This window comes from Eleginops maclovinus, chromosome 12 (assembly GCF_036324505.1).
Source record: "Eleginops maclovinus isolate JMC-PN-2008 ecotype Puerto Natales chromosome 12, JC_Emac_rtc_rv5, whole genome shotgun sequence".
Lineage (NCBI taxonomy): Eukaryota > Metazoa > Chordata > Actinopteri > Perciformes > Eleginopidae > Eleginops > Eleginops maclovinus.
Genome location: NC_086360.1, coordinates 9425816 through 9452254, shown reverse-complemented (window position 1 = coordinate 9452254; position 26439 = coordinate 9425816). Strand labels below are relative to the sequence as shown.

General features: G+C 39.0%; 3 protein-coding genes across 4 annotated transcripts in view; 2 read left to right on the top strand and 1 right to left on the bottom strand.

Moving 5' to 3' along the window:
- nf2a (NF2, moesin-ezrin-radixin like (MERLIN) tumor suppressor a) overlaps positions 1-9941 on the bottom strand; it is a 31957-nt gene extending 22016 nt beyond the window's left edge. The window contains 5 exon segments of the mRNA XM_063897854.1: positions 4409-4444; positions 4446-4493; positions 7852-7974; positions 8080-8205; positions 9264-9941. Coding sequence (XP_063753924.1) covers positions 4409-4444; positions 4446-4493; positions 7852-7974; positions 8080-8205; positions 9264-9377 — 447 coding nt within the window. The 5' untranslated portion in view covers positions 9378-9941.
- A 726-nt stretch (positions 9942-10667) lies between these two features.
- Positions 10668-17911, top strand: fbxo21 (F-box protein 21). The gene is made up of 12 exons (XM_063898318.1): positions 10668-10902; positions 11472-11607; positions 11812-11921; positions 12089-12210; positions 12383-12529; positions 12712-12848; positions 12947-13083; positions 13718-13897; positions 14098-14230; positions 15108-15298; positions 15377-15534; positions 16814-17911. Exons 1-12 carry the CDS (start codon positions 10679-10681, stop codon positions 17047-17049), a joined length of 1911 nt encoding a protein of 636 aa, XP_063754388.1. The 5' UTR covers positions 10668-10678; the 3' UTR covers positions 17050-17911.
- A 767-nt stretch (positions 17912-18678) lies between these two features.
- tesca (tescalcin a) lies at positions 18679-26406 on the top strand. 2 transcript variants are annotated; one of them, XM_063896707.1, is made up of 8 exons: positions 18679-18836; positions 20186-20255; positions 20778-20858; positions 22128-22267; positions 24543-24604; positions 25287-25394; positions 25483-25530; positions 25622-26406. In XM_063896707.1, exons 1-8 carry the CDS (start codon positions 18776-18778, stop codon positions 25712-25714), a joined length of 663 nt encoding a protein of 220 aa, XP_063752777.1. In that variant the 5' UTR covers positions 18679-18775; the 3' UTR covers positions 25715-26406. The 2 variants fall into 2 exon arrangements, with proteins under 2 accessions (XP_063752777.1, XP_063752778.1); XM_063896708.1 differs by lacking the exon at positions 18679-18836 and adding an exon at positions 19434-19452.
- Positions 26407-26439: the final 33 nt, after the last annotated feature.

The following is a 26439-nucleotide window of genomic DNA, read 5'->3' as shown; positions in this document are numbered from 1 at the left end:
TGAACTAAATTTTCCGGGCATAACTTGTTAAAACGGCCATTTAAAAGTGTGAATTATGTGGCCTTGGGTGCGAAATTGGCCATGTGACCGTGACGTCATAGGGTTGACTCCCTTATTTGCTGGTATGGCTGGCTGCGAAAACAACATACATTTGATGGACCTATATCTCATCAAGGAACCAAAATTCTGATACAAACATCAGCAGGTCGAAAGAACACACCTCTAACATTATGTGGAAAAACTTTCGTTGAATTTAAGCCACACAAATCGATTTAATATCTATATTGTAGAGGCTCTCTGCACCTCCCGTAGGCTATGGGTAGGCTAATGGAAATGAAAGAAAGTTACCATTTTCGGCACAGGATCGGCGGGCACAAAACAGCCATCGCTTCTACTACACGCTTATTATTATTAAGATGTTATCAATCAAATGACACAATAGTGTATGTTTGCTGTGGTAAACTGGAAAAGATTTGAACATGCCGGTTTCGCAGGTATGGCATTCTGCTGCGCTGTCTTTGACACGTTGAAACCTAACGAAGTGGCACTTTGAAATCCAGCCACTTAAAAAAAACTTGTGTGATAATAACATGGTTTTAATGTAAGCTTAATAAACAATGGCGTTATCCCCATTATTATGCCGAAATGTATCGATCAACCAGCTACATCTACCTTAGTTCATTTTGTTTATGGCAACGGTTGACAAGGAAGATGCTTTGCTTTGACGCAGGCTCAAGAGTATTTTCTCAGAAGCGAACAGTAAGCGAACACTATTATATGTATATTAAAAAAACAAGTCCAGTAATGTCAGATCTGGAAATTTCCGAAATAAGTGAAAGGAGCGAGACAGATAGTTCTAGTAGGCCTACAGATACAGATGGTGAGTCTGTGGAGTCGGACTATGTTGGTGCCTACCAGGATGAGCCGTTAGCCCTACCGGGCGAAAACGAGCGTCGACAACAAGAGGTCGACGAGGATGGCATTTCAGTCGTGGCGCTGGATGCACGGTTAAAAGGAGAAATCCCCCTAAACGAATGGTGAGAAATGGTGTTGGTTTTCATTTCGTTTTAAGATGAAGGCTGGTCTTGTAGTCTCTCAAAGACCTTTTTATTCATTCGGTTTTGTTGTGTTACTAGGTGCAAGTGTAACCAGTGCAGAACTGATCTGCTGGAAGATGCCAGGGAGTACAGGTGTTGCAGGGAAGTCGGGCCAGCCATGGGCAAGCTTGAACATACATCCTGTATTACACAGCACCAGGACTTCAAAGACCTGACAAAGAGGGTGGTGCTGGAGCAAGTTGGTCCAGTGCTGCGAGACAGGCAGGGTCGCCCTTACCGCCGACAAGCTGGACAACATATCAATGTGTAAGATATTTGTAATTACACTTTCAGATGACATAGGCATCATTCTTTATTCAGCAATCAGAAAAACTGTCTACTCTACTTTACTTTGAAAAAACAAAGTGCATTGATTTACAAAATATTTAAAATGGTATTTGCATGTATTCACAAAACGTTTCAAACTGTTACAGGTATCTGAGAGCAGTGGCCTACAGGTGGGTTGTCCGATGGATGTGTGGCTACCTCGGCTGGGAACATACACGACCCCTCTCCGCATGTGTCTACCACAGATACCACCTTCAGTGAAGCTGCTATTTTTGCAACTAACACCATTTGGCCCTCCAGCAACACAATATTTTCCACCGTGCTTTGATGTCTTAGACATAGACGCCGCCATTACAGTTAGACTACTAGAACTTCTGTGTCAACCCTATGACGTCACGCATAAAAAAATGAATTCGCACAAAAAGACAAAATGTGGCTCCTTTTGAGCCCGTTTTAACATGACTTCCCGGATAAATTATTATCCAGACAATATCTCATTTTAATCGCAAGGCTTAGAACCTTTAGAATCAGCACCCAAAACTGTGAAATTCCAACAATTAAAATTTGTTTCATAAGTCCTTTAAAGAAGGCTTGATGCAATCCTAATTAAAACAAGTGACCCCAGAAACTAAACAGAAAAGCACATAAACTCTTATTCAAAGAAATAAAATGACCAAAAATTAACCTGGACTAAAAGATGACACCTGAATCAGTCTAAAAAGGTCAGTTTTTAGTTGGATGGGACAATACAACATTAAATATAATTCTAAATATACTGTCACCAAACCCCTGGCACAATTATCTGCCTCTACTGCTCACACCATCATACACACCTCCAGGCTGACACACATCTTAACAATGTGTATGAGCATTCACCACAGGGTCAATGTGATCAGATGCCTGAAAAACCTCAAACAGCCTATTTAAATGCAAAGGTGCGGTGTTTCTACTCCAGGCTTCTTCATGTTTTAGATCCACATCATGTGCAAGCACAGCCATCAGACAAAGGGAGCTCATTTCATCCCCCTCTGTCTGAAATGTTGTTCATTTAGTCACTACGCAGAGTTCGTGCAGGGTTCCTGCAAGGCGAGTGAAATACAGGATTTTACGAATACCATTTACTTACAGTTAGGGTACATTTTTCCCAAATATATTGCAAAATAAAAATGTCCCTATGTTGTTGCCAGCTAGCAGACAGCTCATCTGCAAGCGACCGAGAAAATAGAATGTGTTGTTGGTTCCACTATCAAGATCCAGGCGACTGTAACGTGAGAAACATTCTGTAAATGATTTTAAAAATGTATCTATTCTGAGATTTTATGGTGTAATGTCAGACAAAAAACACTGATACAATTCTATGTCCTATGTATTTGCATTGCTTTTTAAAAGAGGACATATAATGGTCATTTTCCGTTCATATTTGTATTTTGTGCCTCTACTGTGACATGTTTAATGCTTTAATGTTCAAAAAGCTCTTTATTTTTCTCATGCTGCCTGTGCTGCAGCACATCTTTCCACCCTCTGTCTGAAACCAGAGCCCAGTCTGCTCTGATTGGTTAGCTGAACGGCTCTGTTGTGATTGGTAAACCGCTTAGACATGTACCCGCCCTTAGCCTATCACGTATAATGTGTTGGAGCGCTAGCCAATAGAAGCATTAGTGGTACAAAGAGATGTCACTTAGTTACGACAGAAAATAAAGGAGTCCAATGGAGGGAACTTTGGGATGTCAGCCTTTGCAGACCATTTACATGCATGAATACCTATAACACACTACAGGAAAGCAAAACCCATAAAATCATAATAGGCCAAGACATTTCTGGGGCATACTCAGGAACCCTAATAAATAAGTTGAAAGTACAATTAATTGTCTTAACAGAACAAAAACAGTGCATGCACAACTTCAAACATTTCACCAACATGCCTTCTGACCTCATACACCATCCTAGTTTTACTGATGAAGACCCCCCCCCCCCCCATTTTTATTTATCGTTTATTTGGTAGGGACAGATACAATATACATCTAACCACATATTGGGCAGCCCCCTGCTCCCAACTCAAAGGGAGGGATCCAATTTCTTTACACTTGGTGGGGCTGACATCTCTTCTTCAGTACACTGTAGGTGAGAGCCCAGGAGGCCGTAGCTTCACCAGGGGCTACGCTGTAATGAAGGTGTAATCCTGAGGTCAACTTGACACTATTATTCGGCTGCACCTTTTCTCCAGTAGCTTTTGTATTCTGTCTTTAATGAAACGGGATTCAATCCGAAATCTGCTGGGACGCTGCTCAAACCACTAGGCACTGCCTCAGCCGAGGTGTTTATTCATTAAACAGTTAGTTCCAGAGTACCTATGGTCCTCGATTTAAAAAAAAATGCATTTCCTGCCTTGAGCACTCCAGGAAGATAAAAAAATCAATACTAAAACTTACAGGTGAAGTAACTTGTGGCCTAATGTGTTCCCCTCTGGTCCTTTTAAGGGCTCGGACTGAAGAGTTCTGGATCAGTTTTGGGTGATAAATGTATGTTTTAGGGAGGAGGGACCAGGCATTAGAAGATTATAATAAACAAACCACTGGTGATAAGGCATGCAGTCTCCCTGCACTGTTCTGAGGGACAAAGAAAGGCACAATGTACTTTTATCAGAGGAAGAAAAAAGTGAAATGCATGTCATTTTAAGAAAGTGGCTACTGGATATTGCAGTTTGTTTAAATAAATAGTCATCTACAGCCGCAGAGAACTCACTACCCAAGATGTAATGAGATATAAACCAGCTGACGCAAGCTCCAGACAGGCGACTACATATTTCTTGGGTCAAAGTAATTTGAACTCAAATGATGACATGAAGCTCAGGTAGGGTTTATTTAGATGTATTCCCTGAGCTGGGATAGGCCTGAAAACAATCCCATCCTTCAGCAGTTACAGAAAGCAAAGTTCAAAGTAAATGTACATACACCATTAAAGAACACATAGATGAATTAATACATGGACGGAGGGATTGCTCTTTAGTTCCAATGAGCACTGACCTTAGCATGGACGGCGTAAGAGGCCAGCAGCACGGAAGGCCTCAGGTGGACAGTGAATCTCCTCCTCCAGGATATTCTTCTTCACCTGAGGAGGAAACAAATGCAATTACTTTTAATGCACAACTCATCTTTGCATGTTTCCACCTGAGTAAGAAGCCCTTTTCTGTCCTCCCTAAGCCCGCCTTAGAACCAGCTCTGTTTGATGTGGGTTCTAATTATAATCTCCTTTAATATGAATATTATTTATATAAACATTTATTTATTTTATTTTTTGGGGGCTGTATTTCTTTCTTTATTCATGTAGCAAAAAATGGCTTTAGTGTTTAATGCAAACGATAAAGCATGTTTCTTTGTTTTTGTTTTATTTATAATATGCAAAACAAAATAGATGTGTATTTATAACAAAGAACACATATGGACAATTAAAGACATTCAAAAATAAGTAAAAGAAAAAGCCTTGTTCATTGTCTTACACAAACATCGTCTCCAAATAAAATGTATATTGTGGTAGTTTGTTTCCCTCTTGAGTGGTCTGTTTTTCTGTCAGGATTACCTACGGGCCCCATTATAGGCAAAGGCTGAAGGGACAAGAAATAACCAAAAACATTTTAGAGTGGATCTGAATCCTGCTGCCGATATGCAAATTGGTTCACTTCTGTCCATATTGCGAGAGAGGACATTTGCACTGCATAGATGAAAATGCTGTTACATAGTGGGAAATTAATGGGAACTCCTCCCTCTGAAGTCAGAGCAATCACCTCAAATCAAATATCATATGAGGTGAAGGAGCTGAAGCTGACTGAAAGGTGATCGTACTCGACTGAAGCACAATGAGAATAAGACGTGATACCTTAGAGAGAAGAGAGTCAGTGTAGGGTGGAAATCAACTTTCAAACATCTGTGCCTTCGACGGCTCTAATTGTTTTTCATTATTCCCACGCTGACCAATACAGAAACAATATAGAGCTGTAACTGTTTTTAGGTTAGCCAAAAACCAACACCATAGGATATGCTGCAAACCCTAACCCTGAGTAAATAAGCTCTAGCTATGCTGCTACAGCTCACTGGTGCTTTCTCATTTTAGAGAGGTCTGAAAGTCGGAACTTTACCAAATAAATATTCTTGAGTATCATAGCCACATGGGGACCTATTATGCACCAACTATGTACCTAAGCCAACATCATTGTAGCTGCTCCAGGAATATCCGCTTGCGATTACAGTATAATGACATGAATGTAACGCGCCGGTTCTCGAAAAGCTTCAAATCATAATTAGAGAGGGCCGCCCATTTTCCTAATTCATCTTTTTTCTGTGCTGTAGTTAGATTTAGAAGCTGTGTGTTTATATACTCCAATCATTAAGAGTGACAAATGAAAGGTTTAGGTCTGCGGTTTAGAGCTTATGTACGGAGTGGTACAAGTCCATAGGGGGTTGGCCTGGGAACTGGAAGGTCACCAGTTCAAGTCCCCGAAAAGACCTAGTGCCACCGTGGTGTCCCTGAGCAAGACACTGGTTACCTACACTGCTCCCCGGGCGCCGTACATAATGGCAGCCCACTGCTCCTAACACTAGGATGGGTCAAATGCAGAGACCGCATTTCGTTGTCCTAGTACTTGTACTCTGTGCAATGACAATAAAGTTGAATCTTATCTTATCTTATCTTATGTTGACTCAACTGTCAAGGATCATAACATGAATTCTTAAAATGGGTGGAAATCCCCTTTAACAAGCTCCCTCCAGATTAAAAGAGCAGGAGTCACTACAGGAGCTCTGTCACCTGTCAGACTAATTGAATCACAAAACTTCCAAACGGCATGCAGCACACAAAGCCGGATCGCAAGGTGAGTCACTCCCAACTTGCTTCAGCCGTAATGGGCGATTTAGTGCTTGAAACCTAATAATTTACAAAGCCGGTCTGTCGTCTTTGTTTTGAACTAACTGAGGTGTGGAGCCAGAGGTGACAGCCCCTAATTGTGGGGAGTGCTCAGACACAGAGGCTGCAATCTGGTTTACAAATGTTGTGATGAAGATGTGTCTGTTTGTGTAAGAGGTCTTAAGTGTGTGAGGGGTGTGTGTGTGTGTGTGTGTGTGTGTGTGTGTGTGTGTGTGTGTGTGTTTGTATCCGGGTCGCTGATCATTTCCGATAAGCGCTAATCCAGCTGTCACGCCTGTGACACTATCTGAACCGAGGCCTGCGCCCGACATTGTGGGAATTAATGAGGGCAGAGTAATATGGAGACAGGGATTCTTCTTCCCTTGTAGCTGCTTTAACTGTTGAGTAATTTGTCTGCTGCTTTGTTCTCTTTAAAGCAAGGTCTCCTCATAAAACAAATACATTGCTTCAACTAGCTTTAAATGGATTAAGGACACAAGAGATACTTTTTTATATACCTTAAGTACATAAGTGCCTCCATCCGAACAACATAAGCGCACTGCTTTCTCAAAGCATATAACTAAACCAGCACAATGGTCTATAAGTGCTATCGGGGGATGAGCATCCCATAGAGAATATGTCATTAACTGGGCCAATAACTGAGCCTTTAAATCCTAATTGGTAATTGATAAATGTGGCTGGTAGCATTGGACGACAGTTACAAATCTCATCTCTTGTGAGCAGGAATGGCTCTGCAAGAATCTCCCAGGGAGCTTTAAGAGGAGAGAAAGGGCTGCGGGAATATGTCGCGCATTGATTCCACATGGCTGCACACTATCAGACTGGAGACAATGGGAAAAGTGTGTTACAGAGGGCTCTGCTCGACAACTTGTTAGAAACTCTGTGGACGCGTGCCCCCTGTTGGCACCGGATCAGAATAGAGAGGAAGTCGCAAATACGGCACATCAGCCCGGTGTCGATGGTGAATTCGTGTTGAATTTATTTAAAGAGCATTTTGAGAGCTTTGAGGTGTTGAATATCTCACACACCAATTTCTTCTTAAGCATTTATTTCATCTCATCTTGTTCCTCAGAAACATAACACCAACACCCACAGGTTTTTCTTTTAAAGTCTTGAACATAGCACCCCTCTAGGAAGATTACGATCAAAGGAAGGAGAGGTTTAAAGAAAAAAAAAAGGTTTCTGCCCACTAGCAAGTGTCTGCCCACTAGCCAGCCACCAGGCAGTTATCCACCGCTTCTCTTAAAAGGCATGTTGAGTTTCAGGTTTACCTGTGAAGCCTGCAGCTATTTCAATTTAGAGAGCAGCAGAGAAAGAAAAGAATGTGTCAGTCAGAGGTAAGAGTACAAAGAACTGTCTCATTCTGGCATGAAAGACACAAATGAAATAGATAGGATGGTAACAAGATAAGTAGTTCAAGAGAAGATCCAGACACACAAGAGCAAAATGAGGTTAGCTAACGTATTATTATTTATCATTTAAATTGGATTGAAGTTGAAATGAGGAAAACAAAACTGTACCTATAAGCACAGTGATAGACATTATGTACCTGTAGGAAGAAGAGATGCTGTGTGATATCCTGCACAAGCTCCTCTTCAGCATTTTCAGGGTAAAACTTGGCCAGGAAGTGAAGAGTGATTGGTTCCTCCTTTGGTACCTCCTGATCCAGAACCTACAACAATGACCCAAAGAGAAGAAATCAATGCATTTCAGTTTTTCTTTATCTACAGTGTTAACCGTGGCTGTTAAATGACCAGTGCCTCATTAAATCCCTTACCCTCTTTTCCATCTTCAGCCAAGCAACTGTGTCCTTGATGTCGTACCGGAGTCCAAAAAACCATGTCTCTCTCAGCCCCAGAGTTTGACACACAAAGTCAAAAAGGTCTTTCCCTTTCCACTTGACCTGAAACACATAAAGGATTAAGTCTTATTCCATTTACTCAGAAGAGAAAAACAAAAACTACAAAACACTACACCCTGTAGAGCTTATTGTCGACAGTAAACTTGGCTGCAAGCTTCTGTCAAGTGCATTCAAGGTTAGCATGTGTGTGTGTGTGTGTGTGTGTGTGTGTGTGTGTGTGTGTGTGTGTGTGTGTGTGTGTGTGTGTGTGTGTGTGTGCGTGTGTGCGTGTGTGTGTGTTAAACCCCCTAGAAATAAGGAAAACAGCTTCACAATACAGCAGGAAGAGCAACTAAGGGAGAATCAAATAATCCTGTGCAAGGGGTGTATGAACACTTTGTCTATATGACCAATACCCGCTAAATGCTGTTTACAAAACCCATAATTCATACAATTATCATCCCAGCACAGAAAATAGAAACCTGCAACTAACAGTCTGCTGCTCTGTGTAATTACCAAGTGCAAACCTTGATGGGGTTCCTCCCCTTTAAATACAGAGGGGGGTGTGTGCCAGTCATTTCCATGTCTTTCAACTCTGCTTTATCATCAACCAAATCATATGCTTAACGATAAAATACTACAGGAAGGCCCAAAATACATTAAAAACCAGCATAAATCTGTGTGTTTTCAACCTCACACTGGAGGAGAATTCACACAGCACTGCGACAAGTCCAATACTGCATCGACTAAAGCGTTCATGATTCCATTGCTGCATAGGACAGAGAGAAATATAACAGAAATCCTCTCCTGTAGAATAAACCAACTATACACATTGCGTTTGATCATGGTTACTTGCTGCCATCTAGTGTCCAAAGTGAAACTCTATATTAAATGTGACCATTATCGCTGTTGTCTCCAAGACAAAGCGTGTCAACACGTCAACTCAGATGTCATTACAGATTATGGAAATGCATAGAATACGGTTATAGTTGCAATAAACAGCATGGTAATTGGTATCCCAGTCAGCAGGAGAACTAAGATGCCTTTGTTGTTATGGTCAGGAGAAGCTTTTCAGTAGTTTGAATACAATAATGGTAATTTTCTGAAACACTCATACACACCTCGCAGCTGAACTCCATGTCTGACTCCATTGTGCAGATCCTGACGTTAAAGTTCTTGGCTTGTTTTCTTAGCAATGAGTTGAATCCCAATTTCGCTGCTAAGGCACTTGCCATGGTGAATAGCGTACACAATTACTATTTGCAAAGTCCTACAAACGAAGTGAACCTTCAAGGCATTATGTCTGTTACACTATAAGTCATAGACAGTCGAGGATGTGCATGTGACTGTTTACGCTAGCTCCTTCAACTATCAATTATATATGTTTAAAACAAGTTTCATTAAAGTTTACATGAGGCTTTCACTGACATCATATTGACGTATGAATGAAAAGTACAGACACCATGTTTAAATGGTAGTATAATGTAATATCGCCTTAGCTACAAACCAAATAAGTTTACATTTAGCATGAGCAGATGAAAGTGTACTGTCGTATATTTGCTGCTAACGATAGCTAAGAAGTGCAAAAGTAACTAAGTAACTAACGTGTACATTACAAACCCATTTGTTGCGCTAAAGGTATACGTTTGTATAACTTTAAATCCGTTGATGTATTCTTCAAAGCGTCCGAAAAAAAATATTAAAGCAATATATATCTTCTGGACAGTTCAAAACACTTCTGTTGCTGCACTTTAACTCGAAGCGATAGCTACCTGCTGCTAACCATTTGTTATCAAGCTCATCCTAAAAGCAATGCTGCATTCAAGTACCGTCAAGATCTTTGTAATAACATCGTAGTGCGATGTTTTAGTTGCTGCTTTTTTTCCTTGTATGATGTGATTTCAATAGAAATAGCTGAGAGTTTTTAAGGGTTGGCAACAAAAACTAAAAAAATAATGATGGTAGCCTTTTGGGATCTTATAGCCATTTTTAATTGTTTTCGGACAAAAAAAATGCCAATTTACTATTAAAAAAAAGTAATTGAAAGAAAATATATATTGTTATTAAAGAATGAATCAGATGCAAACCTACTTATTATTCGTAAATATTAATTTCCCTTTCAGGCAGGTGATAACGAATACTGTAGAACAAAACAATCGGTTTTGGTAACAGGTCATCACAAGTTTTTTTATTCTTTTATAAAGAAATTACCTATCTTTTACCTATCTGTGACAAACATGTTTTTGACACAGAAAATGGACATGATACGAGTGTGGACTAGTACCTTAAAAATTGTGTTTCATTTGACTGCTGAGGAATTGATATAGTTTTAGTTTATTTTATGATCTATGATTTAAAAAAATAAAACATAAATCTCGAGCGTCCAAGGAACCCTGAAGGTGGCATAGCTTCCCTTCGCCTGACGCAACAACCAATCACAATGCACTATACTTCCCTTGCCCTTCCTCTAGCCATGCCCCCTGCGCCATAAGTGGGTGGCGCCTGTTCAATGAGGTAATCTGGGTAAACAGTAAAGATGGCGACGTCTGTAGTCGCAGAGGGGCAACAAAGTCTAAATGGGATTATATCCGACCCTCAATCTAAAAATTTGACCGACCTGCCGACCGAGTTGCTTGAACACATCCTGTGCTTTCCAGTCCTCAAAAATGTCGACATTTGTAACGTCTCCTGCTGCTGCAAGCGGCTACACGACGTTTGCCATGGAAGGGGGAAGGTCTGGGGACACCAGTACAAACTCAGGTGCTGTGATTTCTCGGTGCTATATCGTCGCAGTTAGTGCTTTTGGTGGCTATTTACCACTGTTTACCAGAACGATGCTGACTTTTCTTTATTATTTGTCTTATTTAGAACCCTAAATTGCTCGTTGTACTTAAAGATGGCTCCTTTACTGCGAACTCACATGTAGCTGTCATCCGTTGACATCCTGCTGATGCACCAAATGCATCACCCCACCAGGCCAGCAGCAAGCTATCTTTGGAGCCTGTATATCTGCGCGTTTGAACATTTCACACGTTGCAGCTTATATTCCTTTTTACCGAAAACTGCCAATAATTAATTTGTGTGACCTTGAATGTAACATGTTATCTGTGAACTGCAGGAGAGTGCAGCTCTTGCCAAAAGCTCAGCTCTCCTCCTGACCGACTTCGCTGTCACTCTCCTGATTGCTTTCCTTTGTACAAATAGAAAACCATGCATGCATCAGGGTGATATATGATTTCATAGACATCTCATATAGTGCTTCAGGCATTATGCTGCATTATGAACATGCACATTCACTGGAATATCAATTTTACTGCCTTCATCAACAGATGGCCAAGATTGCAGAGGTTTTATCGTCAAAATGAGTGCTGCGACTGGCTCAGAGAATACAAAACACGCCATAGAGTTGGCATACAAATACGAAGGACGGTGGAATCAATTTCTAAGAGATTCTTTACAGAAGTCGTAAGTTATCCGTTTATACTATTGAACATGTCAGACTGGATATCAGCCAGTGTTTGATACATAAATAAACTGTTTATTACAGAATAGAAAAAGCAATCAGTCTAATGAGTTGAATCAGTACATTTTTTATCCGTAGATGCGTAAATGCATTTGTCTGTGTGTGAGATTTGTACGCCCAAACTAACCAAGAGATCTGTACTTCAGCCTTGCGTTGGCCAGGTGCTCGGAGACAGCTTTGCAGAGATCGAGTCGCTTGGGATGCCAGAACACTTTTGTGAAGACGAGCTCCTCTTCATACTCAACTCGGACAAAAGGTAAGCGCAGCAGTGTGCACATGCAGTACAACCTTAAACCTGCCACTGACTGCATTTTGCAATCATTGTTGATCTTGTTAATCCTGATTACGTAAAATGTTGTTGTGTTGCACATTCACCCAATGGACCAATAATGTGTCTCTCTTTCATTCTGCACCCTTCCTTAGTAAAAGCTTGACTCTGAAGTACTATGCAAAGAAAATCCTTTACTTCCTGAGACAACAGAACATCCTGAGGAGTTTGAAGACTTTCCTGGAGCAGCCTGCTGGGCAGCAGTCAGCTTTAGAGGGTGAGGCATGAATACATGTCAAACTACACAAATTGCACTGTTTAGCATCCAGTGATTCAACTTATTCAGATTGATTAGCATTTTCACATTTCATTTGTTTTGCTTTTGTGTTTAATTTTCATAATGATGTCCAATTATTTATCCCTTCCCTTGCTCTTGCCGGCCTCTCTAGGTGCTATACTGGTGGATCAGTATTGTAACCCTCTGGCTGAGGTAACACTGAACAGCATATCAGCGCAACTCGATGAAATTGCAGAAAAAGTGAAGAAGATGCTGAAAATCAAGAACTCCTCTCACCCCAGTCTGCGCATCGCTCAAGGTGGGCTTTCAATAACAAAAAAAAAATCATCAGCACTTGACACTTAGCCCATATGCTTCTTTTTTATGTACATTTATTGAAATAATACCATTTATATTTGGGCCATATGTTTCAGCTGCTCAAGATGTTCCCTTTCAGCCATAGTTATTAAGTTTATTTCTCATTTTTTGTTTATTATATAGGAGACTGTTTTATCGTGGAGGACTTTGAGCTCCAGAGGCAAGTGGTGTGTGCCCTAAACTCCGTCCTGTTTGAGCAGCTTCAATACAAAGGCAACGAGTTTGATTACTACAACCCTCTCAACTCTTACATCCACCAGGTAGATCTTTTGAAAACTATCTTGTAGCTAGCTTTTCAATTATTTGTATTAACCATTCAAATGTTAGGACTCACTTGGCCATGTTTCTGTTCATTTAGGTGCTACTACGCCGTACAGGTATTCCCATAAGCCTCTCGGTCCTCTACATGACATTAGCCCATAAACTGGGAGTTCAGGTGGAACCTGTCAACTTTCCCAATCACTTTCTGCTGCGATGGTGCCAAAAACCAACAGGGTAAGGTTTGAAAATAACACATGTTAAATCCTTTTGGAAATCGTCTTCAGTGTAGAGCTGCCATTTACATGATTTCTTGAACCAACCAATCAGGCAATGAAACACCATTGAGATAATCTTTGGTCTAAGGGTTTTGTGTCCTTTTGGTTTCATACAGTTTAATTCTGTTTTTTCATTTCCTCTTCTCATCAAATCCTAGTTCCAGTTATTGTCAGCTATATGAAATAAATGTTCAAAATCCATATTGTTTTATAGTATATTTTTTATTTTTAGGCAGCACAAACTGAAATCTGAGAAATGTTAAGCTATTTTGAATCTCTTTTTGGTATAAATTTGAATAGAACTAATTCAATTTTACTGTTCACTTGAATGGATGTACCTCAGCTGATTCTGTTGCATTGTAGTAACAGGGCACATTAAAAACAGAGCAAGCAATGCAGTCAATTCCAAACCAATATCAAGATATTGCTTTATCACTACTGTTGTATTGTCACATTATTGTAAACGTTTTACAGTCCATTGTGTCAGAATTACAAGCATACTAAGCTGCTTTGTAGTTATTACGACACTTTGTGATTTCTGTAACATATATGTTTGTTTCATATCTGAATTTACTGCACTTTTGTACCTACAGGAGCGAGGACATCTACGACTTTGTATACATCGATGCCTTTGGTAAAGGCAAACAGCTGACAGCCAAGGAGTGTGAGTACCTGATTGGCCACCAGGTGACGGCAGATTACTACAGTGCCATCAGCACCACAGAGGTGCTGCTCAGGATGGTGGGAAACCTGCTGAACATTGGCAAAAGAGGGTAAGAGAGACTAAACATCTGACTGTCACTACTGCGTGTTTTTTTTGTTGTTTTTTTTAATGGATTGTCAAGGCATAAGAAGCTATTAAATTACGTCTAAAATTAAATGAATACCTTGAATGCATCACAGAATGAAATGACTAAATGAATGTAATGTTTTGGTTGAATTATATCACCCTAACTGTGTGGTTTTCTTTAAGGGAGGGCAATGAGAAATCCTACCAGCTGCTGAGAGACTCTCTTGACCTTTATCTCACTATCAACCCGGATAATGTGCAGTACCTGCTGCTACAGGCACGCCTCTACTTCCACTTGGGCATTTGGCCAGAAAAGGTCAGGACACACAACCGGATGCTTTTTTAAAATAATGCTCTGTAAAATAAAGTATTACCTTTCATTCAGTACAAAGCACTTACTATAGAGTGCTGCAGGAATGCGACCTGGCACCCAAAATTGAGTCAGCACTTTGTCCCATCATCTTGTCAATGGTCAATTTCTATTTAAAGGTCTGAAGTAAGTTGTGGCTAACACACGCTTCAGAGATTTAACATCTGTTCTACAGCATCGAGGAGGGACAATGTAGTTTTAACAGCAGTTCACATTTTTAGTAAAACAATAATGATTCCTTTGACCGTTTGTTAGGTTAACATATTATGTTCTTTGACCTAATAAAGGTCAGTAAATACCCCACTCGTGTGTTGAAGTTTCTAAACTACATGTCATCAAGGAAAACACTAGAATGCCTTTGGCTTAGTGGCGGTGATGTTAAGTTATGCAACCGTGTCGTTGTACGTTCACAGGTTAATGTTAGCTCTTTCCTTTTTGCATGCACATTAATCATTGGACATCCCATTGGCATTTTGGTGATGCTAACTTTCAAGTAGGCTTAAAAAACATATGATTCCTGCAGTACTCTATAGTATTTTAGGGCTGGCAAATATTGAGAAAGTTTTATATCGTGACATATTTGAACAAATAGCTCAAAATCGTTTGAGTAGAATATTGTTGGTTTGACTTTTAGTGTTTTTTATTATTTTTCTAATCATCAGTAATGTGGATTTAATGACTAAGCAGGTAAAGACACATATTAGTACTGCTCAAACAGTCTGGTATGTTCAGAAAATGACATTACTTTCATGTTTGACGCAGGCTTTAAACCAGAAATGACAACACTCATAATATTAACAATACTCCAAATCCTCTGTCCCAGGTGCTAGACATCCTGCAGCACATCCAGGCGTTGGACCCCTCCCAGCACGGGGCAGTGGGTTACCTGGTGCAGCACACACTGGAGCACATCCAGCACAAGAAACATCCTGCTACACCCGAGGTGAAGAAGCGCAGCGCTCCAGAGCACGTGGAGGTCCAGTATTCAGTCGGCCTCATCATGAAACACAAGAGGTGGGTCACACTAACATGCAGTACAACAATCCTTCTGTTTGCAGTCTTCTCATAGTGCGTTTCCATGTGTTACCCCAGGTCGGGATATAACTGTGTGATCTACGGCTGGGACCCAAAGTGCACCATGAGTCAGGAGTGGATCACCACCATGAGGGTCCACCAGCTGTCCAGCGGGGCCAACCAGCCTTTCTACAACGTCCTCGTACAGGACGGGACATGTCGCTACGCAGCGCAGGGTAAGAAAAATACAAATCCATCAGTTCCCAGTTATGTCTACTCTTCCAATAAGGGGTTGCTAGAGTCCTTTTTAACACCCAGATGACGCAAGCATATTTATATACACATAGTATTGTTGGTATTTTGGGAGAATATGTCGGTAACACTTTCTAAGCTGTACTAATGAAACATAATCTGCTTGTAGGCTTTATAATTATAGTTATGAGCTGAAGTCATAATTATGAGTTCTCCTAGTTATTCATCATGCTTTAAAACAACAATCATAACACATTACATAGCATTTCAAAATGGCTCAACAGGTAAAATACTTCATAGGTGCTGTTAATTAAGGCCATTGATTGACTTACGTTTCAGAATCTGTATTTATTACAAGCAGCTCTAATGTTTTATCTGCTTATACCATCAGCATTTTTATGAATTCATCCTCAAGTGCCTAATGACCACTAAGGATAATTTGTCATAACATTATACCTGTGATAATATTAACTTTAAAGCAGTGATTATATTGCATTATAAGAATGATTTGAATGTATTATATAAAGATTATAATGCATCACATGTATGGGAATGTTTAAATATTATGACCCTTGCGAAGAAAATGTCAGTAGGTGACAAATACAGTATAAGGATTGTGACTTTATAAATGCTTCATACTGTTTAGAGCTTTATGGATATTAATGAGTGATTAACACTCGCTGTTAGAAATGTATAATACATCCTTAGTATATTTATAATTATTTTAGACATGGAGCTCATCCGATCAAAGCAGCAGCTTAATTTCATATTAATTAAGAAGTGTCTCTTTAAGTCCATTTAAATCAATATTTTATAATGCCCCCCTCTCCTCCTTTGAGAGCTCTTAACCCCCACTTAAGAAAGCTCCTCCATAATAGGTTGACATATACTTCCTTGTGCTTAACTGCTCACTGCCAAAATTACACAGCTTTCTTATTATGGTTTGGACCTGTTATCTTTGCCCTCTCCGACACCTTAACATGCACCTTACTGTTCCCTGCTAACCCTGAGGAAGTTTTATATTGATCAGCCCCTGTGCTCTCATGTGCTGCTGCAGGAACTTGAAAGACATAAAGCTTGTGATGCCAAAATACATTTTCATTTGACATTTAAAAGTTGTGTGTTTGCCCTGGTCTGGTATGTATATAAATAATGCTGGTGACTTTTTTTCTTTAATTAGATGTCTTCTTTCATCTACTCAGACTCGGTTTGCCTTTATCCACATTATCTCTTGTCAGACACTTTTTAATTCTTGTTCCCCAGAGAACCTGGAGCCTCACTCGGCCCCCCTGGAGATCGGCCACCCAGAGGTGGGACGATACTTCTCGGAGTTCGCCAACGACCACTACTTTGCCAACGAAGAACTGCAGACACGATACCCAGAGGACATGGTGGAAACTTTGGCCACAGTGCAGGAGCTTTACCACAGACTGACGCCGGGCTCTGGGAACCAGGACCAGGATCCTGCCGCAGACCAAAACAACCAACCAGCCATGTAGCAATGTAGCTGTGCTCTACACCCTGCTAAACAAACACTGGTCACCCATTCTCAACTCACAATCCACTTAGCTGCTCTTTTTTGCACATACTAAAGGCCAGGACGCGTGTAACAAAGAGGTTTTTGTAAAAACCAGCCAGTATACAGTATTTTCCGAAACTGATTTGGTGCAACAAGAATTGATTTACAAATGTGTTTTTCAACCACATATTTTACAGGTCTGAAATTATTTATTTTAACTTTTACATTTTTGGAAAAGTTTTGAGAAAGACCAAAATGTCAGAGAACCTGCAGAAAATGTTGAACAATGTAATATTTGTTGATAGTCATTTTCCAGGATGCAGGATCTTCAAATCCAGTCACGGGTTTGGAAAAAAAACATGGAAACTCAACATTTAAAAAAGCAGACGCATTTAAGAAAAAATAATAGAGACTTGAGGTGTAAAACTGGACGAGTGAGTTCGGGATGGGTTTCCAGGTACTGTAAATCTTTACCTTTAATCAAGGATTGCTCCTTAAACCAGACAATGCCAAACCCAGACACCTTCCTGCATACAGCACCAGTCAAATAAGCCCCCAGCATACAGTATATTCCAAACCCCCAGTTACAGTGCCACACAAAACACTATGAAGAAAATAACTTTGTAAATTGAATTCTACTCTTAATTCCTCATCTTCTAATCCAGTTTCATGCACTTACGGAAGTAAATTATTTTGTTTTTGTTCCTGTATATTTACATGTGAAACATGTAGAACGTCTTGACTCATCAGTGTTGTAGAGCTGTTAGAAGGACAACACTGAATTGAAATACAAGTGACTGTGATTTGAGGAAATTCCAAAACAATAAAGCATTTCAAGTTTTTTCCAGCTTCTCTCTGCCTTATTTACCTTAGCTGAATGAATGAAAAAAGTAAGTATTTACTTAAACAGCAGTGGACAAGTACTCTTTACTGAAGGAAAAGTAATAACATCAAAGCTTCGAAATATAAAATTCAAAGTAAAATTATTGTATTCCAAATATAACTTGTATAGCAATATTTAGTTAAAGTAAAGCAAGTTTAAATAATATATTTTACATAGAAATATAATTATTGTTGAAACAATGTCCACTTTAGGAAAAAGGAGATTGTTTTCTTTTCACTATAAACTTCTGTAGAGTATAGGAATTTCAAGGGATCAACTAAGCTATCTTAACCAATAATTATATAAAATGCATTTTTATTTTATGTTATTTTGTATTATTTATCTGAATCTAAATATTCAAAGTAATCTAAGGTATCAGACAAAGGCCTTTGCATTTGAGGTGTTCTGCCGATAGGTTGCAGTGGACCAAGTATCCGGGGAAAAAAAAAACCTAAATATTTGTTTAACAGCTTGACTTAATGTACTTAGTTAAAACGGAAATTTAAAAAAAGGAGACATCATTTGACAACACTTCATTTATCAACAGTGAAAATGTACTGGTAATAACTCATGCATACCTCAAACAAAACATTTGACGAGTTTAAAGCAATGACTCAAACGAGTGGTCAAGATAAGAATGCACATGCGTTTTCAGATCTGTGCGGCATCAGAGCCTCATGTATGTTTTCAGCAGCAGCCTGCAGTTGCATTGCGCTGCCGATAGCAGTGTGTCACAGCAGTGGAAGCCCAGGAAGTTTGAGCCAGTAGGATAGATGAACCACATTTAAATGCGCCTTGACGCACGGTGGGCACAGTAGCAGCGATGGGAGCTTCGCAGACGCGCTCTGAGCACCAGTACCAGGACCTGGCCGATAAAACTGGTTGTAAGTAAAGGAAAACTCTTGGAACTTTGGTATTAGAAACTCTATAACTGTTGATGCTGTGAAAGGCGTTGTTTGAGCTACATCGATACGCATAAAACCATTTGGATTATCCAGGAAATAATATGATACTGCATCAATTAAAACCGGACCATTGAATGTTTTACCAGTATTATCTCATATTCAAAAAGTAAAATGATGCAATGCAATTCAGTGCTTTATCGCCGGATGTTTGCATATTCAATCTTGTTTTGGAGTTATAATAAGGGTTTCACTATTTTCGTTTCTGCATTAATTTGTGGTGATATTTGCAGCCTTTACATATGCTGTGAGAGCTGTGTTGTAAACACACCTTGTTGTAATAAACTCCGCTTCTCTTCTTCACATAATGGTTTGTTACAGCTTAAATAAAGAAACGAAAGAAAAAAAAATGCAGACAGACACAGCAGAAGTGATTAGATCTATTTTACGGAAGGGCAGGATATAGAAGTGAAACCTTTGCATGCAGTGCTATGCAGAATTTGAGGAGCAGTGATAAGGTTTACACCAGACTGAGCCCAACTTTATTGATACATGCTGGTGAGACTTTGAACTTTTGTATTGTCTTCATATCCTCAAGGTGAGTCTTTGACCCCATTTCTCTCTGTGTTCAGTTGGGGAGTTCTTGACACTCTGATGAAATGTTGTATTGCAATTACAAGCCCATACTTGTTGGTAAAGCACAGACAGAAACCTATGTTATTGTTGTTGTTGTTTTTGCTTTGTAGCCACTTTTGTGTGCATGTTTTCATCCGTAATAAAAACGTAGCCACTGTAGCCAAACTTGTTTCTACATGAGGCTGTGTCTGTATATTCTTCACCACACACTCAGCGGCTACAGCTGCTGACGCAAACACTTAGCAGCCTCTTGGAAAGGTGAAATAGGGTCAAATAAAACAAGTGTTTACAGGAACAATTAAAAATGCCAAACACATTTCGATATGGGACCAGGCAGTGTCAGATTATGATGTGTAAACCTTTGTGGTCACCAGTCCACACATAGGGTTAATGATTCAAAGAATATACGCATGAGAAGACAATCCCAGTTAAACAAAGGGTGTTGCCATTCAACCGATAGTAGAGCTGCACCTGATAATAATAATAAAGTTAGTTTCACTGTTAATTCATAATCCAATACATTGTTTTAAAAGTAAGTCAAACGTCTTTTCAAAAAGAAGGATCTTATGTGTATTATCACATTAAGCGTTCCTAGAAAACAATTGAAGGAGTACTTGTTGATGGGTGTGGAGTAATTATGGGTGTACTATGTACGTACTTTTATGTTGTTGTTGTTCTTATTTTCTTCTTTATAGTTTCATTCGAGCAGATCAAAAACCTTTACCAAAGATTCCAGCAGCTGAGTGGAAATGAAGAGACAATAAGGTAAAACATTTATCAACAATTGCTTTAAGACACCTGTACAATTTTATAAACACCTGTTGCAGAGCTCTGCTAGTCAGCTGCTTGTGTTTTTAAAAGACACGTTTTAACTTGTGCAGTCATCACTCAAGATGAAAGTTACCTGCACGCAGGTTAATATGGTGAATTTCTGGCACCACTAGCACAAACAAGCAACATATGGTGACACACAGGCTGATCTAGTGCAAACACAGATACATTACGCAAATATAGTATGTCGATGCACAAGGCACACGGAGCTGATGCAAACTGTACACACACACTCTGATGTCAAAACACACACACAAGGCCAAATAGGCATGCTGGTAATGACAGATGACAAGTTCCCTTCCTTAAAAAGAAACAGGGAACAAAGGCTAAGCATGTCCAGTATTTATACAGTCTACCTCCAGATGAACTTACTGTTCATATTACTTCCTAATAATAACTTTCAGCCTGTGGTAGTGCAGTATCTGTTTTATGATCATCTCTCTTGTCGCACTGCAGTAGAGAAAACTTGGATGGCATACCAGCCCTCGCCAACAACCCAATCAGGAAGCAAATTATTGGAGCATTCTTCGATAAAAGGTCAGAACAATCAAATGAAACCACACCCTGCCCGTCCACCATATGTATAATGGCTATTTGAGTACTATAGTGATATTATTATGAACATATTCACTTTGAAAATCAAAGCCCTGTGAATTCCAAAAGTCTTTTGACACTAATAGTTTTCAAAGCTGTCTATGCCATGACATTTCCCATCCTACTTTTTTAGTATTTAAATGTTCTTTCAAAATGATCAAGGAGTCTTTCTGTCCACAACTCGGTAAACATTTGCTGTTAAAGCAGCAAACATTTTCTTATGCTTTTTATATGAATGATGATTCCTAAACTATGAAGGAAATCCTCATTCAAGTTAATAGTGATGTATACACTTATTTGTTTTCTTGCAGAGAGTTACAAAAGAAGATGTATACCACTCTCAGTTACCGTATGCTGAAGGGTACCGATACCTAAGCTGCCCTTTCAGTCTTTATGCTAACATGCTGCTGATGTTAGCATAAAGACTGGAGCTCTTTATCTCAGAGTAAATGATTCTATTTCTTTAAAAGCCTAAGTTATGTGTTTCTCCTGCTGCTAAATAGTGAAGTTTAGTACCTGTAGTGGGTTACCCTTACTATAAAATTTGTTTAACGTATGTCACTGTAGGCTACAGGCTAATTGATAAGCTAATTGTTGTGGATAGTTTTAAATTGAGAGTTGTAAGAGGCATTTATCCCCTGAAATGGTAAGCCTTTAAAATCTTGAGTGCTTTACTTCTGTTTTGTTAGTCAAATGAAGGCAATTCCATTCTAGAGCAGTATTAAGTTCCTCTATTGCATTTAGATGTGGGATTCCTTTTAGAGAAATGTGGTGTTGTTATTCATACATTTGCTGAACTAAACAACATTTTAGACAGTTGTTGACATTTTGCAATACTTCTTCAGGCTTTGGGAAGCCTTAAGGGCAGACCACAATAGACTGTCCAATAAACGCTTTCATTGAGTCCATGTGACTTTTGTTCTCAAGCACAGGTCATGCTCACAATGGGTACATAAATAAAACTACCTGGTTTAGATATTACATAGCAACATTTCATGGGCAGAAATGAATCAATAGAATCCAATGATAAACATTTCATAATGATTTTTAACCTGGCAAATGTCGATACAGAAATTGTAGGGCATAAAATTGGTGATTTACAACAAAGCAAATTGAGCAAATACTGGGGTCCGTGAAGGCTTTCAACAAGCCATGTTGGTTGAATTTTAACTAAAAAAGAATGCCAAAATGTATTTCTTATCTGTGACCCAGGAACCAGCATCAGGATGAAGTCGGCACCTGTGATGTGATTGGCTTCGAGCAATTCCTCATGGTCATGTCCCATTTCCGCCCTCCGAACTTGAAGACGACGGATGAAGAGAAGGAAGCTATGAGAAAAGAGAAGCTTCGCTGTAAGTATACTGCACTTTATTTTCAATAATTGCTTTGGATAAAACTAGATACTTGTTGGTTAAGATGCTCAGCTAATAATCAAGGATTCTCCAGTGTCTCCCTTTTGCTTTTGATTCAATTCCAAAATACCAGGAAAGAGCACCACTCATTTTAGACAACATATCAGTAGTCATTTTCAATCACCACCAACGTGTCACAAGGAGTGTTGTAATGCATAGCTTCACAACAACTGTCACAAATAGAGCATTTATGGCCTCCAAGTCAAAACCCAAATTCACCCTCAGATATAATTATAGCATTAGATCATAATCAGTTTGTTTTGATGGTCTATCCCAGGCAGTATTTTAGGATGAAGTCATTCACGTTTTTGGTGTATACTCTTCCCTTTAACCTACCTAGTCTGATCTGTTCCTTAGTTTCCCAGAATTACGTTTATGAACTGTAGGGTCAAAGCTAGGCAGAAGGGAATCACCTGTTATAGCAGAGCTTGATTTAAAACGAGGGATATCTTTGTCAAGTTGGTTTGTGACACTTAAACAAAATTGCATTTGAGAATATACTTAATTTAAAAACAGTATTAAAATACATTTACCTTTAATGTAAATTAGGCTTTTGCTGTGTGGAAGGCTCTGTGTAAAAATCCCCTTTGCACTCATTGCAGTGGATGCTAAACTGATATTGTAGACAACCCTGAACTTATTTGTTTACTCAAATTAAATAAAGCGACTGACTTAGAAGGTTTTGTCTTTGTGGTTGTAAAATATAATTTGGGTATGTCCTCTGCTGCCCTGTCCTCTGCTTTGGGTGTGAATTACCCTGTGTTAAGTTTCTCTTTATTCATGCAGTTGGGAATATTTTACATAACCCACATACGGAAAGAAGTGGGTACATGGAGGACACTAGATCCATATAAAAGATGCAGAGTTGAAGGTGCTAAGTGCAGGTGGCAGGAGGCACAGATTACGGTGTTTAGTGCCAATTCATGCCTTGGGGCGTCAAAGCAGGTAAATCTGGCTATGCAATAACAGCTATTTAGAAAATAAATTCTTCAAACCTGGGGTGTGTCTCTTATTGTAGCTAAGGCAGGTGATTGGATTTTCTTGCTAGCTAGTGAAGTTTTCAGCCTGCTTTGTATCTTAACATAACATTTCAGTTGTAATACAGTTGTTTACTGTGTGGTATTAATGGACTGTCAATGTATTAGATCTCTGAACATTTTTGTGACTACACTGGTTTGGCCATTAACCAAGAAAATTCTAAGCAGAAGTAGACCGGAGTCTAAAACTGTTACTGTAAGTTGTTTTCAAGTAAATGTACTTCAATACTTGACTTGTAGTATTGAAACTTTTACCTAAGTGAAGGATATGAATACTTATTTTACTTACACTGCCAAAAGTGTGTATACATTAGTATTTCCTTGTTGATTACTCAATCTGTTTTGTTTGGACAGCTTGAAGCGCCTGTGAAAAAGCTTCCTGTATAATACATGGAGTTTAAGATAATAACACAAAAGCAGTGAGGGGTAAAAGAGATAAGCTCTAGGTTATTTTTATTTCTTTTCTTGCTGCCAAAAAGGAGATTTTTCAAAATGTAAAATCACAAGGGTGTTGACAGAAGACATGAACAGATGACAGTGTCTCCTACAGTATCTGATGACTGGTCATAGCCTATCCTACTTGGCTTCATAAAGAAACATTTGTCTGTTTTTCTTGTTCTGTTGTATACTTTTGGCTATCATGTTTTATTGATGTTTATTTTCTTGGTGACAAACATCAACACATCTCACCCTGGAGTCACAGTGTGAATGTAATACCTCAGTAAACGTTGTGGAATGGCAAGTGGAGAAAAATGACATAAAAACTGACATCCTGTTGACTGTTCAGGAGGAAGATACAGTAGGTAGCACAGTCAAAATCCACATTGCTCAACAAAAAAAAAAAGAGGCATTTTTATCTTGGTAGTACCACAGGACTGTTAAACATGAACTAGCATCATGGGCCTGGATCTTATAAATGTCACTGTAAATTAAAGTGGTGGCATTTGAAATTGCCTTTTAGCCTAAGTGTGATTCTTTGACATTCAGCAGTGGTTGACATAATGCAGCCTGAAGGGGACCTGCTTATTTATTCTACTCCCACCACTGCATCTTCAACATTCCTCTAATCACAACTTCCTCTGACTTATTTGTAAGATCCTTCCTTCTTTAATTTGATGAAACAAATGTTCGCTCAGTAATCAGACTAACCTTTGAAGTCTCCCCTTCCATCTTCGCAGTTCTGTTCAACATGCATGACTCAGACAACGATGGCACCATCACTTTGGCGGAGTACAGGAAGGTAACCTAACTTTTTCACTTACAGTATCCCTCACACAAAAACTGGCACGTTTGTGTGTCTTTTTACACTTTTGTTCACACATTGACGTAATGTAAAAATATATTGTATATATATTTAAAAATTGTAATGGAGTATAGGACTACAACAATGTGTTCATTTAAAACCGAAGAGATCAGATGAAACGTCATACTATGGTCAGTTGATGAAAAGATAAAAGTTGAGTAGGTACAGTATAGCACAATATTATAAAAAAGTTATAGTTTAGAATGTTGAATACATTAGAAAACAAAGTCATAGTTTTTGTATGTCCAAAAGATCTGAAAAAAGTAAGATTAGTGTGTTGGAAATATTCAAAAGTATTCGCAGAGTGTGTCGAAAAAAAGGTAATAGTATAGTATGTCGTTGTTGAAAATCTAAAAAAGGGATCTGGAATATTTCGAAAGATCTCAGTACAATGTTATTTAGTATGTAGTAAAATGCTATTGTTTGGTGTGTTGTATAAATATAAAACCATTCACCGGTATATTGTTTTGAAAATGACAGTAAATTGTCATAGTATGGTATGATGATGAAATCAGTGAAAACATCATAGTGTAGTGTGTCAAATACATTAAAAAACAAACAAACCCAGATGTTGTTTCATAAGCGTTTAAAGACTAACAAAGTTGTTTTCTCCTTCAAGGTAGTAGAGGAGCTACTGTCGAAGAGTGGAGACATCGAGCAGGAAACGGCCAAGGCGATAGCAGACGCTGCCATGTTGGAAGTCGCAAGCATTAATGTACCCACCATGGTGAGGGAGCCCTACACAACTAAACTGTAACAATAGTCATATTTATCTGCAGCAAAATAACACATTATCTTTCTTTTCATTATTTTAGGGCCCAGAGGATTTCTATGAAGGAATTACCTTTGAGCATTTTGAAGAGGTTTGCATTTTTTTTGTATGTATATATTATACCTGATATAAAAAGACTGTTTTTGTCACTGACTTGACCTCATTTTGTTATCTCCCTACAGATTTTAAAAGGGCTTGAAATGGAGTCCAGGATGAACATTCGCTTTTTGGATGTGAACACAACAACAATGCGTTGTGGGAAGTCCCAATCTTGAAGTTGTTCTTGTAAAGAAAGTTGTATTGCTGCTGTTTTTAGCAAGGCCTCTCAAGTCCTTAAATGGAATGAACCAAAAAAACTTGATGTGCACTAATGAGTTTGAAATGGAAGGATGTAGCTATAAACCAAAATCCATACTACCATAAGTACATTTTTATGATTAAAAAAGACTGACAACATGGTTAAAATAATCAAGTCAAAATACATTTACATTTAACTGTTAAGCCTTTTTAGGTTATTTCAGTTTTATAGCTCTGTGATCCTACTATTAGGAAGTTGCATATATTTTTAAAAGATTTGTTAATGTTGTCAGGTTTTTATACTATCACAAAACCTCTGCCTAATGTAACCAGCATGTCATTTGAAGGATTCTGTGCACTTTAGTCAAGAGCTTCACATGTTAGATAGTCATGCTCTGGCATCAATGGGTCATCTGTTATGGCTAAAATCCAAAGAGTGGGACTGCAGCCACACAGCGTTCCTCCGCAGCTCCAGAACAGGTTTCATTTCCTATTCCTCTGAGACTGGGTAACCAACCACTGCTCTCTGCCTTAGAAATCCTCCATGTTTGACAGCTAGTAAGGAAATCACTAACACTTTCCCTGAGATGATTCATTCCACATGAACTGTTTTAATGAACTGAAATGTATTAATGAACAAAATAAATGTAAGACACTGTGATAACACAAATGCATGTGGTTCTTTTAAGAGGAACCTTTACAA